Source organism: Micromesistius poutassou (genome assembly GCF_964030765.1).
Source record: "Micromesistius poutassou genome assembly, chromosome: 2".
In the NCBI taxonomy this organism is placed as follows: Eukaryota; Metazoa; Chordata; class Actinopteri; order Gadiformes; family Gadidae; genus Micromesistius; species Micromesistius poutassou.
In genome coordinates this window covers 14292633-14306485 of record NC_140272.1, presented here as the reverse complement: position 1 = coordinate 14306485, position 13853 = coordinate 14292633, and the positions used below count along the sequence as shown (strand labels likewise).

The 13853-nt window shown below is 40.2% G+C and overlaps 2 protein-coding genes across 2 annotated transcripts in view; one reads left to right on the top strand and one right to left on the bottom strand.

Annotated features, from left to right (window-relative positions):
- Window positions 1-4898, top strand: part of LOC311338187 (glutaminase kidney isoform, mitochondrial-like) — an 11790-nt gene extending 6892 nt beyond the window's left edge. Inside the window, exons 8-15 of the mRNA XM_084463429.1 lie at window positions 14-64; window positions 187-363; window positions 749-880; window positions 2082-2174; window positions 2260-2321; window positions 2834-2910; window positions 3053-3116; window positions 3216-4898. Coding sequence (XP_084319555.1) covers window positions 14-64; window positions 187-363; window positions 749-880; window positions 2082-2174; window positions 2260-2321; window positions 2834-2910; window positions 3053-3116; window positions 3216-3366 — 807 coding nt within the window. The 3' untranslated portion in view covers window positions 3367-4898. The remainder of the gene's footprint in view (window positions 1-13; window positions 65-186; window positions 364-748; window positions 881-2081; window positions 2175-2259; window positions 2322-2833; window positions 2911-3052; window positions 3117-3215) is intronic.
- Window positions 4899-10040: 5142 nt separating this feature from the next.
- Window positions 10041-13612, bottom strand: LOC311339470 (elastase-1-like; the record flags this gene model as incomplete). Its single annotated transcript, XM_084464869.1, has 8 exons — window positions 10041-10117; window positions 10364-10513; window positions 10602-10744; window positions 11017-11153; window positions 11507-11632; window positions 11942-12042; window positions 12749-12849; window positions 13573-13612. 8 exons carry the CDS (start codon window positions 13610-13612, stop codon window positions 10106-10108), a joined length of 810 nt encoding a protein of 269 aa, XP_084320995.1. The 3' UTR covers window positions 10041-10105.
- Window positions 13613-13853: the final 241 nt, after the last annotated feature.

The following is a 13853-nucleotide window of genomic DNA, read 5'->3' as shown; positions in this document are numbered from 1 at the left end:
AATGTATCCACAGTGCTTTCCTGAAGGAGCAGACATGATTGATGCTCTGGACTTCTACTTCCAGGTAAATGGAAATAAAATTTGACATTGAGTAAGTCAATTCAATTGGATATTTAATAAGAATAATGATGAAAAAGAAATAAACAATCTAATCATCATCATAACCAATACATCCTTGTCTTTTAGCTTTGTTCCATTGAGGTGACCTGTGAATCAGGGAGTATCATGGGGGCCACTCTGGCTAATGGAGGGATCTGTCCAATCACAGGGGAGCGTGTTCTGAGTGCTGAGGCAGTCCGCAACACCTTGAGTCTCATGTACTCTTGTGGGATGTATGACTTTTCTGGACAGATGGCCTTTCATGTAAGTTGTGTTGACTGGTGAAAAGTTGGCCTTGTGCTGATTAGCAAATGTTTAAACACAAAGAAAAACCTTCTATATAAAGAAAAAACAATACTGTATGTGTGATCAGTATTCCATTGGAAAATTCAAAGTAAAGCCTTTTTGAAACATGTTAATTCCCATTATTATTCTGCATATTTCTATCAGAGAATTGTGAAAAAAATCAGCCGTAATACATTTCTAACCTCAAAACATATTTAATATCTGTTTGAGGACATTAGTGTTATCAGACAGAACTTAAACAAAGAGACTAATGGCATCTTCAAATGTCTACTGGTTTTCCACCGAACAACATCATGGTTGCAGCATGAACTGCAGTCTAATAAACCACCCATCAACCCCCCAGGTTGGTTTACCTGCCAAGTCAGGCGTGTCGGGAGCTGTGCTGCTGGTCGTCCCCAACGTTATGGGTGTGATGTGTTGGTCTCCCCCACTGGACAGAGTAGGAAACAGTGTACGTGGAATCCACTTCTGTCAAGTAAGCACTGGATTCACCTACATAGCACTGGCATTTGATGGTGTGGATAATCTAATTAATAATGATATGGAATGGATAATCTTATCTATCATGGTGTTGATAATCTAATTTATAATGGTGTGGATAATCAAATCTATTATGGTAAAGATAATCTTAATTTATCTTCCATGTTATAGATAATATAATCTTTCATGATGTTGATAATGTAATCTAGTCCATCATGGTGTTGATAATCAAATCTATTGTGGTGTTGATAATCTAATCTATTATGTGGTTGATAATCTAATATTTACTGGTGTTGATTATCTAATCTATCATGGTGTTGATAATATAATCTATTGTGGTGTTGAAAATCAAATCTATCCATGTTGTTGATAATCTAGTCTAGTGTATCATGGTGTTGATACATTTATTAGACAGTTCTTTGGTTTAGTTACATGTATTTATACAACCAAGGGCTCATGTTGTATTCTTAATACTTTTAAAGCACCTTCAAATATGTCATTGTTCTTATGTTAAAGAAGTGTTTGAACTTAAACATAGACCCATCTATATTTATGCAAAAATGTCAGACATTCAGTGTGAATTGAGACCATGTATGGAATGATTCCATATTTTGCCAATGTTTGCCACTGTCTGACTCACCACAAAATAACCTGAAACCAAAGTATTGCTATTCCATACAATTGTTGGGAAGCCACCATGGAATGGTCAAGCAAGCTGTATACGCTATGAATGGGAATTCTGTCTGCAAATGTTCTGTATTCACCACAGCGGATCCATCCCCAGAGCATGTTTACGCTGGTTCGGATATTTCCAATGTGCAATGATTGCAATCATGTGCCAATCAACATTAATAGTGAACAATAAGCCCCACTTTACACTTCATAGTGTTTTGAGGCAGAGCTCCATTATACATAAATGCAATAATTTCACTAAAATTGAGAAAATGATTGACATTGAATAAGTGAAACCTTGGCTCTCAATACAAAATAAGCATCATTCCTCCCTAGGGTTCTGTTTAAACGATAATCCAATGAATATTGTGCAGCTTTCTCAGAGAGAAAAGGCAGCCAAAATACGAAGGCAGCCAAAATACGAAACTTGCAAAGTATGCATGTTTAGCCAATTTGAAAAATTGGTATTCTTAAAATATGATTTGTTCCTGTGACTCAACTTTCTTGTTTTCTGCTTTCCCCAGGAGCTGGTGTCCTACTTTAACTTCCACAACTATGATAACCTGAGACACTTTGTGAAGAAGCAGGATCCTCGCAGGCCCAGTGGAGATGACAGGGTAAACGTCACTTCAGCTCTGTCTGAGTGGCCAATTTACACTGCTATGATCGGTCATAAAGAATGGGTCTCTTTTGTTCTTGCAGAACAAGGCTGTGTTCAACTTGATGTTTGCCGCCTATAGTGGGGATGTGTCAGCCCTGAGAAGGTATCACATCTTAAATCTGTTTTACTTATACATTAGGGCTATGAAATGTTGTCTTCTGGCTAGACTTACAATGTGTGAGTTTCACTATCCATGCCAGGGTAAACTTGAACCAAAAAGCATTAAATTGATTAAATTAAATAAGAATGAGGAGCAGGTTCCAGCTTGAAGGCCCTTTTTATCTCAACTTAAGCCTTGTTTGTATCCTACCTAAGTAAGTACACAGAATCAACATTAGAGGAAATGTGCAGCTAAGTAAATATCGTATTTGATTGCATCGAGGCAAGCACCACTGCCAAAACGACTTTTGGCAGACTTTTTATATACTATAAATGAAAAGCAATGTTTAATGCTTTTGCATTCATTCAAAATCATTATAATCCACTTTAATTGTATTAGAATGTAGTAATAATCAAAACAAATTTGGATTATTGGATTTTTTTTCGAATACCCATCCTAGTCACCAGGGTTGAAATTCCACCAATAGACTCACTTCTCACCTCCGTGTGGTTCAGATTTGCGCTCTCATCGATGGACATGGACCTGAAGGACTATGACTGCAGGACAGCGTTGCATGTGGCCGCTGCAGAGGGTGAGATGGCTGGTGCACATGACCAAAACCTGATTTAAATAATCAATTAAATAATATATATTAAATTTATTCTTTCTCATAACTTATTATATTAAATTATTTCGATTTTGTTTTAGTTTCTTTATGTTGTGTTTGCTTTCAGGACACCTCGATGTCGTGAAGTTCCTCACTGAGACCTGTAAGGTGAATCCATTCGTAAAGGACAGGTAAGATATTGATATTTGCTGTAAGACATTGAGATTTGCTATAAGATGTTGATATTTGCTATATTTGCAAAGATCAATCCTCACTTATGTTTCACATAGGTGGGCTAACCAGCCTGTGGACGACGCTCTGCAGTTTGGACATGACCGTGTGGTGGAGTTGCTTAAGGAGTACCAGCAGGTCTGCAGCCAAAACAAACAGCCCCCCCCTGATGGTCCACCCAAACTGGAAACCGTGGAAGGCATGCTTTGATCCATTTTTCAGGGGAACTCTGATCCAAAGAAAGCCAGCAGGGCAGTTGTCTGATCTCTTCTTTGTGAGTTATTAGTGTGTGTGTGTGTGTGTGTGTGTGTGTGTGTGTGTGTGTGTGTGTGTGTGTGTGTGTGTGTGTGTGTGTGTGTGTGTGTGTGTGTGTGTGTGTGTGTGTGCACGGTCAAGAGGTAGTTGTATTTGACTGCAAACATTTTAAGGATAAAGCATAAAACCTTACCTCAGTGTATCACTGCAACATACTATGCACTGTGCAATTATGCAGCTCAATTTATACAGGTAGCAATTGTATTTGTGAAGTGCACAAACAACGTAAACAGATTTGTGTCACTTACCACTGGGAAGTGCACAACAGTCATCCCAAAAGAATTGCAACAATTTATAATTTCATTATAGGGTCAACCAATTAAAAGGGTGGCTGCTGTGCCTGGCAATACATATCCATTCTTTCCTTTATATATAGAGATTAACTAACTTGAACTCATACTTAAGAGGAGCTGTACAGAGCATTCAACAAGAGGGGTTCTATTCATTGTAAATATGCAATTTTAATTAGTTTATTATACTGTTATGGAAAAATGCATGAACAGGTCATCTTGAACACAGTAGCCTCAAATTCAACAAGAGCAATTCCACTATTTTGAACTTTTCAAGGTTCCTCTATTTGACTCCTGTCAGAAGTTTCTGTATTCTGATTTTTTGTTTATTTAAAAATTGTTTATTTTTGAGGTCAGCAGTTGAGCTTCAACTTTGTATTTTTGTAAAACAATGCAGATGGGTCAATCCTGTCTTGTTTTCAACACATTAGGGAGAAGATAAAATATGATGCCAGTCTTGAACTATTTATTACCCTTAGCGTGAAATAAGTTTGACGCAACGTGCCTTGGTTGTATTCCTTTTAGTGGGTGTTGATGCATGATGGTCTTTATACAATCGTAATTCTCTGTTAAATTTGTATGTTTTCAAGTAGAAATGTGGCCATTTGCAATGTCAATGTTTAAATAAATCCAAATTAAGATGTTACCTTTAGCTACCTTTATTATATTGAATGTGATGTATGCTTTCCACTTACATAAAAACATAATCAAATCATTGTAACATGATTGTTACAATGATTGTTACAATGATGGTTGACCATTGTACGTTTCTGAACCTTTTCGCAGTTCATAGCGTGCCGTAAAATCACCTTGCTAGAATGGATTGGGCAATATGATGTAATTTGATCACTTCGAAATCCGGTTTGTGAGACAACTCCTTTAGTCTCCATAAGATGGCGCAATGGAACCTTTATACAATTATTCCTCACCACTCGGGCTCATAAAACCTCAAGCGTGAAGCAGAACTTATCCCCAAGAGGGGAAACACAGTGCAGCAGCTCTGGGTTGGCAGGCAGTAGGGGCCTTGCTTCAGGCCACAAGATAACTTTCCTCAAAACCATAAGGAATGTTAATTATAATAATGTTTTTAACTCTGAAGTTGTATGTATGTATTTTGTATAAACAATATCTAATGGTAATGCTATTTTTGACTGAAAATTAAATAAAAATAAATAAAGGATTTGAGATTGAATACACTCTTATACACTTATCAAATCTTGTACTATTTCTGTCTACAAACTAAACTAAAATGTAATTTTAGTTTAATTGCCTGCTGAACTGCCATGGTTCAGCAGGCTGCCAGGATCTATACAAGAGGAGCTGGTTAATACCAGTGGAGTTAAACAACTACACACAAATACTATTGTGTTTGCTAATTGTCCTCAGTGTTTCTCTTTCTCTTCTAATTCAGAGTTGAACATTTTTATTAGCCTCTATCTGCACAATTCTATTAACCAGCCATAACAAATTGTAACAATGGATCGTGATTAGACCTGCAAGTGGAGTTTTTCCCATGATGAACAGAACAATTACCTTCTACCGTAGTGATATTAGAAATGCAGTGACCTTTTAATTGTATTCTGCAGGGATAGATTGGCAGAAAGTGTTGTCTGGGGGCTGGAGGGTTGAGTTTCGTTCAGATTAACTGCCATTATCGTGGGTAATTAGTCTCCTAATTCTCACATATATCAAATCAACATACAACCGTGTAATACTCAGTAAATGAATAATTCAAGCAGCACAATGTGAGTTCAGAGACATTTGAAACATTTATAAATGCTTGGTATCACCACGTGGTGGCATAGTGCCTGTAGTGAAGTTGTGCTAATGTGCCAATGCCAATGAACCCTAAATTTATTGTACAGCCGGCGCATATCATCCATACGCACCACGCCATAAAAAGGGACATTTCACAGTGCCATCATTTTTTACAGTACGACATATCAGAAATAATGAAGATAATGGAAAAAATACTAGATAGGAAATGAAAATGAAATGAATGAAGAAAATAAAAGCAGAATGTTAACATAAATAAAGGTAACACAAAAACCAATACAAAACATCACATGGGTTGCAGTAGAACTGGAAACCCTACAGCTTTTTGTCATGGAGGTTATTGGGATTACTAAACCTATTAGTGACGGTGGAACAAGAAAAGGAGGGGAAGGCCCCCAGTCATATTACAACTGTGAAGGTGGATGTTTACTTTGAGCAGAGGTGTTGACTTGGGGATAGAAAACAGGGTTTCGGTCACAGTGGCTTCAGACCAGCCTGTTGCTGGTTGGTCTGGAGTGTCTGTGGATGTTGAGACTGAGAGGTCTCCATGCTGAAGCGCAGAGAGCCCCCAAGCTTCGGCTGATCCTCTGGTGCGCACATTGATCACAGTGTGAAGGAATCTGTGAGTGTGTCTTAGATTTTTTGGAGCTTGGGTTTTCACATGCCAGTGCTCAGTTGTATGTATGTATTTCAGCAGACAGCTGAAATACAGACCCTCTCCCCCCCCCCCCCAACACACACACATACATTTGTCTGTGTGCAAATGTGTAATGTGGTTGTCTTGACAATGGGCTTGATGTCAAAAGGACGCATTCAAAATGGGCAAGAACACATATAAATAGCAATTCTGGTGATCAGGGATAGCTGCTTTCAGCTGGTAGAAGGAGAAACCTTCCGTATGTCTTATCTAGTGTGTGATCCTGCCATCCCAGCAGACTTAATTACAAGCCGATGTGAAAGGGAAAGGAAAGTGCCTTGGTGGGGTCTGCACATATTTACAGCAGGGAACTATTGTGGGAGGTGTAAATCTCCTTTTCGCTTTATAAGCCTTCTCCAATAACAAGCCAGCGTTACATTTTTCATAAAACAAAGATAGGGGGGGAGGGGGGATGTTGCTTCTCAGGAAAGGTGCATTGTATACAAACTTATATAATAGAGGGTGGAGGAATAGATAGCAAAGGCAAATCCACACAGTAAAATGTGCAAGCGATCTTTTCACATAAAGTAAATATGAAATAGCATGAATGCATGAGTGTAAAATAGAACAGAGGATATCTATCTGGGGTTTTCTGGAGCACCGTCAACACATTGGTGCACTCTTTAATCAAGTAAACACTTTAGGCGCCTCCAAGTACAATCCCAGCCACTACCTAAGACTGGACACAGTAGCAGTACAGACAGTTGATGTGTTGGTGGTTGCCATGCTGGATTTGTGTCCATAAGGTTAGTTTCACACAAAGTGTTGACATAAAATACTAAAACATTTAAATAGTTTGTTCATTGTGTACATTGTCATGGGCGCAACATCATCCTTTTCTGCTTACACCTGAGCTTCCAAGACCTTAAATAGACAAAAAAAAACATTCAAGGATAATGCACGATTAATAAATGACAAAATACCACATATCTAAACTAAGACACACACAACTTTGTTGAGATGGAGGTGGTGGAATTACTCTTTTTAGCCTTGGTATACCAGCTGCCATCTACCCACCCAATCAACTTAACGAGGCACAACCAATTCAGTAATTCAACCTCACAGACGCAAACAAACTTGGGAAACAAAGACAGGACAGAGAGATATGGACAAATGCAAGTCTGCTGGTCATAACAATATAAATCAATGGCTTCAGAAATATATTTCATTATTGAATCTCTGACCTCCATGACTCAAACTGCAACGAAGAGGTCACTCCAACAAGACTGGCCAGTAAGGACCAGACTCCTAATGACCCCTGACTGAAATTCATATTTTCAGTCGGTAAGTTCTCTCCGTGTGTGTGTGTGTGTGTGTGTGTGTGTGTGTGTGTGTGTGTGTGTGTGTGTGTGTGTGTGTGTGTGTGTGTGTGTGTGTGTGTGTGTGTGTGTGTGTGTGTGTGTGTGCATGCGTGGCGAGTGTGAAGAATGGCCATGAATCTCCTCACTGGAGGTGCAGGAGGAGGTGGCGACTGTAGTTCAACTTCTCCCATCCAAAGGGCATGGTGAACGGGGGTCATCTCTGTACCATCCCCTCCTCCACAAACACGTGGGTTCAATCTTAATGGTAGAGCAGGACAATACACTACTGTGTCTGCCTGTGTTATCATTCATTTCACTGTGAACCATGTTTGTCACCCTTGAACCCCTCTTTAATTTTTAAGAGCATGTTTGTGGAGAAAAAACATATTCACAGCAGGATTGTTTTGTTGTTGTAGAATATGGAGCAGGTGGCAGACTGAAGCTGGTGCGGTTATGCTAGCTTTTCAGGCCCTGATGTTCTTATTATAATATATTTTTAGAATATTTAGGACGATTTTTTTATAGGAAATATTTGCGGAAGACTCCAATATTATTGGACCGTGGCTCCTTTAGAAAGCACATCCCTGTGATCTTCAATATGGTCAAGTCCTGAGGTGACTTATTGTAGTGCACATTGTGGGCCAGCAGAGGTCAGGTCATTCATCATTTAAATGCTGAAGTCTGGCAGCGAGACTTGTCTGTCGACATAGTGATAAAAAAAAAAAGGCTGACCTTCATTGGACTTTATTTTGGATTGACATTTGAGGAAGTCGTGAGTTATGCTTCAGACCATTCAAACCATCAGTAGCTGTTAAAAAGATAAAGCCATCCTCAATGCTCTAGCAGAAATCATCTTAAATGAGAATAAAAGGTCAGTATTTTATTCCCCACTGACCATCTTACTTTTTTGCCATTTGGTTTTCCCACAGAAATTACATTACAAAGAGATGGGAGCGGGACCATGAGTGAAACTAGGAATTAATGTAAATTCACACATTTTCAAACCTGGGAATTAATCATGTTTCTCTCTTCATACGTTTATATGGTTTGATCTGGTACTTTAATGCAATCAGACGGAATCATGTTGTGAGAACACCAGAACGTTAGGGTTTGGTGTTTGACATGTGGAGAAGATAGAAGAAGGCACCACACAATTCAACCAGGACATCTAGCACATTTGAATAAGAGTGGAAGCGAATATTACCAAAATATGATCTGTTGGAAGCTTAAAACCGCAGGCGTTTAAGTTTCCAAGGGCAATTATCCTCCTTTGATAGCCTATTGCTCGACGTTTTAGTTCTCATATATAGCCCTAGAGAACAAGCATTAAGCAAATGACATTCTATGTCATGTTCTCCACACAAATTAATTACTTTATTGATATGCAACACCATCCTGGAGCCTATTTGATCGATAAAATGTAAATAAAAGACAACACAGCTCTTTTATTTTTAAATATTTGTGACAGCACAGTGCAGGAGACTGCAGGCAAATCATCCTGATATGGAGAAAAGCCATGCAATGATGGTTAGTCACTGTGTTGCTCCTACCCGAAAGGAAGCATTAGCATAGAAATCTGTATATTATACGGTAGTCACAGTAAAGTGGCACTGGCTGTGCCCTTGGGCCAAAAAGGTCACTCCTACTTATCTCCACAGGCACCCCTCCCCTGCTCACCCACTCAACCGTGGCTCCCCAAAATAACAGCTGGTCCCATGCTGGTCACCCCATTAAAAATTGTCAACCGCTGAATACTAAAGAAAACATATAGGCACACTCAATGGAAGAATCAGACCAGTTGAATAAATGATTCATACTGATCCATAAAGCCATTCTAACATATTCCTTTGCCTTAAGATCATCATTCACTTTTTTTTTTTTTTGAATTACATGTGGAAGATACAATACAGTGAGAATCTGGTGCTAGGTTCCTTCAGAGTCATTTCTCCATGACACACACTGTCTCTGACCCTGCTTAACCTAGCCATCTCAGAGGGTTATAAAGCATCGCAGCCCTGCAAGAGAGCCCTGCTCTCCAGAGCTGTCATCAGTGATCGCTTGACTGCAGGCTTTAACTGTTCTGAAACGTTGGCTCTATATGCTTGTTTTCCATACTGGGGTTTTGATTTTTTGTCATTTTTCATCTTAATCATTGGATGAATGATAGTATTGAAGTAATTGATTGTGGTGACACAGTCAGCCCATACAGCTTCAGCAAAGCTGCTTATGTACTCCGAAGTGAATTTCTTTCTTTGTAACATTTGTGTCTAACATTGGTCTATATTAAAGCTTTTGATTAAAAGGAAGTTTTGCTTTGTACAAAATATAGAATAGGTAGTATTTTCTAATTGTAACTTATTTTTTTACTTTTACTACTTGCCCTTATGTCTCCTACCCTTTCCCCCAAAATGACATGTTCTAATGTATGCTTATAAATCAGAGTCAAAATCATACACAGTATAGCAGTGAAATAATAAGAAGAAGAATTATACTAAAACAAAGGAGTTGAATTATACAGTTTATTCACATTGGGATGATTTGCAAAGAATTCATGGTGGTCCTCTTGAGCTTTAACCCATGATCTGCAAAAGGGCAGAAAATGTATGGTTAATAATTAATATATACATATTATGTAAAAATGTGAATATAATATAAAGGAAGCACACAAATTATTTACGCAAAAACAACATATTAGTGTATAGTGCATGAGTGTGAATCGAGTAACATATATAATTAGTGTGCATCATTTAAAAAATAGCACAAAATGTGCTATGAATCAAGCCCATGAGATGAAATAATGCATGTAGATAAAATATCCCGATACTGACCCCGTTCATCCAGCCGATGTAGGCGGAGACGCGGGTGAAGACGGTGGGCTTCCTGATGGCATTGCATGCAGCAGAAGACACAAAGCTGGTCACACCATGGACCACCCAGCGGCCCCCAACGCTGCAGTTCAGAGGTCCACCAGAGTCGCCCTGGAAACACAGAACGCACACCCCACATACATACACATTAGCAACAACTCCAGTCTCAAACTCGCACGGTTTATTGGGGCCTATTCACCTGGCAACCAGACTCGCTGGCACCTCCAGCGCAGACCATGGACTGCTTGACGGTGCTTCCCCACCATGAGGAGCTGGAGCAAGTCCTGTGGTCGACAGAGGGCAGGGAAGCCTGCTTCAGCTGGGCAGAAAGCTGGCCCCCGGCTGGCGCGTCGCACAGGGGAATGATGGTGTGAGGATTAGAAGTTAGTCAGAACAGGAGGCATGAGTGGGGAAGGTATAGGCAAACAGTTTTGTCTAATTCAGTTTTTAATAATTGTGGGACATTTGAAGATTACTTTCAAAGGACATCGCTTAATCTTTCAATGATTGAGTGCGTGTGTGTGTGTGTGTGTGTGTGTGTGTTATATTTCTCGTGTGTTGTTTTCTCTGGTCGTCTTATTTCAAAATAAAGTGGTGATGTGGTTGCGACTCACTCTGGGTGCGTCCCCATCCGGTGATGTAGCAGGGGTTTCTGTTAGGCAGAATATTGCCAGTAGGGGGCAGAGAGCCCAGCTGGACTTTGTTGTTCAGAACAGCGTCAGTCGTCAGACGCAGAAGGGCGATGTCCCAGCTAAAAGTTATGCCAGATGAGTATCAAACATTTGTTTTATATGTAACTCTGTGGAGTGCTGTGATCGCCAAATGCTGACTATAAACTACAAACCGTGTGCATAGCACCCTAGTGATGTTGACAACACTTCCTTCAACCAATAAATAGCAGTAATAAATACCAATAAAATTCAGCCTTATATATATGCTTAGGTTAGTCAAACTGAGACAGAAAATTCCATTGGCCTCTAAAATCATTCGGAATTAAAAACAAATGAATCCCTAGAAACAAGGTCGCTGTCATTGTGACTTCTTTATCTCAGGAAGTAATTGCACATTCACATCCACGTCCTCAAAACGAGAGCGGACACCCACCCTCCGGCGACGTTGTTGGAGTTCCAGTTGGGGTGGACGTGGACCCGGCTGACGCTCATGTACTGCTCGCTGCCCTCCTGCACGTTGATGTTGTGGTCCCCCAGCACCACGCGCCATGTACGGGACCTATGTACACAGACAACACATAGTTAGTTTAGGATATAAAGCATACTGCATGTCAGGGTTCATTTTTGGGAGGGTAGGTTTCTGTGTGTGTGTGTGTGTGAGTGTGTGTGTGTGTGTGTGTGTGTGTGTGTGTGTGTGTGTGTGTGTGTGTGTGTGTGTGTGTGTAACTGACTGTCACATGTTCACGTCACGCTCACAGTTTAGGGTGAAACGATCCTGTATATATTATGTTACTGTATGCGTGTGTGCGTGTGTGCGTGTGTGCCCTGCCGGGTCACCGGCTGCTGTGTACTTGTGTTTTACTCTCACCTGTCCACACAGTGGGCGGCGGTCATGACCCATCCCTTCCTGATCAGGGTTCCTCCACAGGTGTGGTAGAAGTTGCTTCCAGACTTGTACTGGAGGGAGATCTGAAACAGCAACACAAACACGCCAACAAAGAAGAACACACCCACACATCGCATTAGGATTTGAATACACACAGTTATAAATCTTAGATCAGATTATTAAAAACAGGCTGCTTACGCCGGTATTTACGCAGGTTGTTCCGTTACAACATCCATTACTTATTTTGCCATGAATATATAGGAGGAAATGTACAAAGATTCTACCTTTGTATTTTGAGTCAATGGAAAGTATTTCATAAATAGCACAAGCAGCTGTTGCCAAACTGGGTTATGTACATAACTCATTCACAGGAAATGTCATGTTATTTGGCTTGAGGTAGGTAATGTAGGCTACATGTTTTATTCTACCCAAAGATCTGTTTACAAGGGATTTAGGAATAAAATGAACAAGAGCTAGGTTTAAAATGAATTTAGGAACAACTGAGAATATAAGTGTGTGGACTGAATGCAGAATAGGCAGCCAAAACAAGTTCTTTCCTTTGAGAAGTTGCCTCAGGGTTGAGCTGAAGAACCGAACATTTGTCCCCCCCCCCCCCCCCCCCACACACACACACACACACACACACACACACACACTACATGGGGGAAGGTTGCAAGAGAATGTCGACTGCAGTTAGCGACATCTAAAAATAAGGTTGGAATAACAAGGTTCTGGTTTGTCTCCATACAACTACAAAGTGTAAGAATGAAAGCACATAGCATAGCCTACCTGCCAGGGCCAGGAATGAGCCCTAGCCACCTCACCGCCCACGACACGGCCCTCAACACTGTCCTCCAGGTATCTGGGCTGGGGCTCCAGCTCAGCCAGCACTGGGAGAGAGAGATAGTTAGCAGTCTGGCCTGCCACGTCGTATGCTAATGCCTTTGTCTCATCATTAATTGATATAGAATTTGCATTAGGCAAATTTCAGCAAGTCTCTTAGAAGACAGCGAAAAGGAAAACATAGGATAAAGGAGGAATATAAAATAAGGAAATGGTCAATTATATGGTAAGTGGTAAATTTGCAATGTATGGAAGACTTTTATGCTAAATAGAAAAAACGGTCTAAATATACCAGAGAAATATGTCCTATCGCGATTATCTCTGATTTCTCCCTGTTCAAAATAGGTTACAAACTATGGATTTGGTTTGGTATAATTGTCCTTATTCTTTCTATATTTTTTACTATTATTACTATTCATCAAAGTCCTGTAAATCAATTGTCTGGAAATGGAGCAAATGGACCGAGGCTCTTGGCTCATGGGTAGAGTTTGCCTGGCTGTTTGTCAGCGTTTCCTTCACCACTCGGTCACAGCCCGCAGTGTGAACCATACAACAAGTTAATTAGTTATCTGCAAAATGTACTCATATCATATCTTACTCTAACTATCCTTTGGGGTGAAACAATCAGACTCGATGCAAGATTTTCTTGCCTTTCAATCAGTCAAGGAATCGATTCGTCAAAGCCATGTATCAATGCAGTTCAATATTCAATGTATTTCACGCATTGTGAATGAATGAGAGCATGCTGAAGCAGGGTTGGAGCTACTTACCCAGGGCTGCGAGGGACGTCAACAGTAGAAACCTGAGCATGTCTGCAGTCTATCAGAATTATCTAACTGTCCTCTTAGGGCCCTTTTATACATCGAGGGGGTACTTCAGCATATAGTGTACACACACACACACACACACACACACACACATGCCTACACTAACACACATGCAAAGACACAGGCCCACACACACACACACACACCTATAAACAAACACTCACAGACACACCTTCAAACTCTCACACACACACACACACACACACACACACACACACACACAC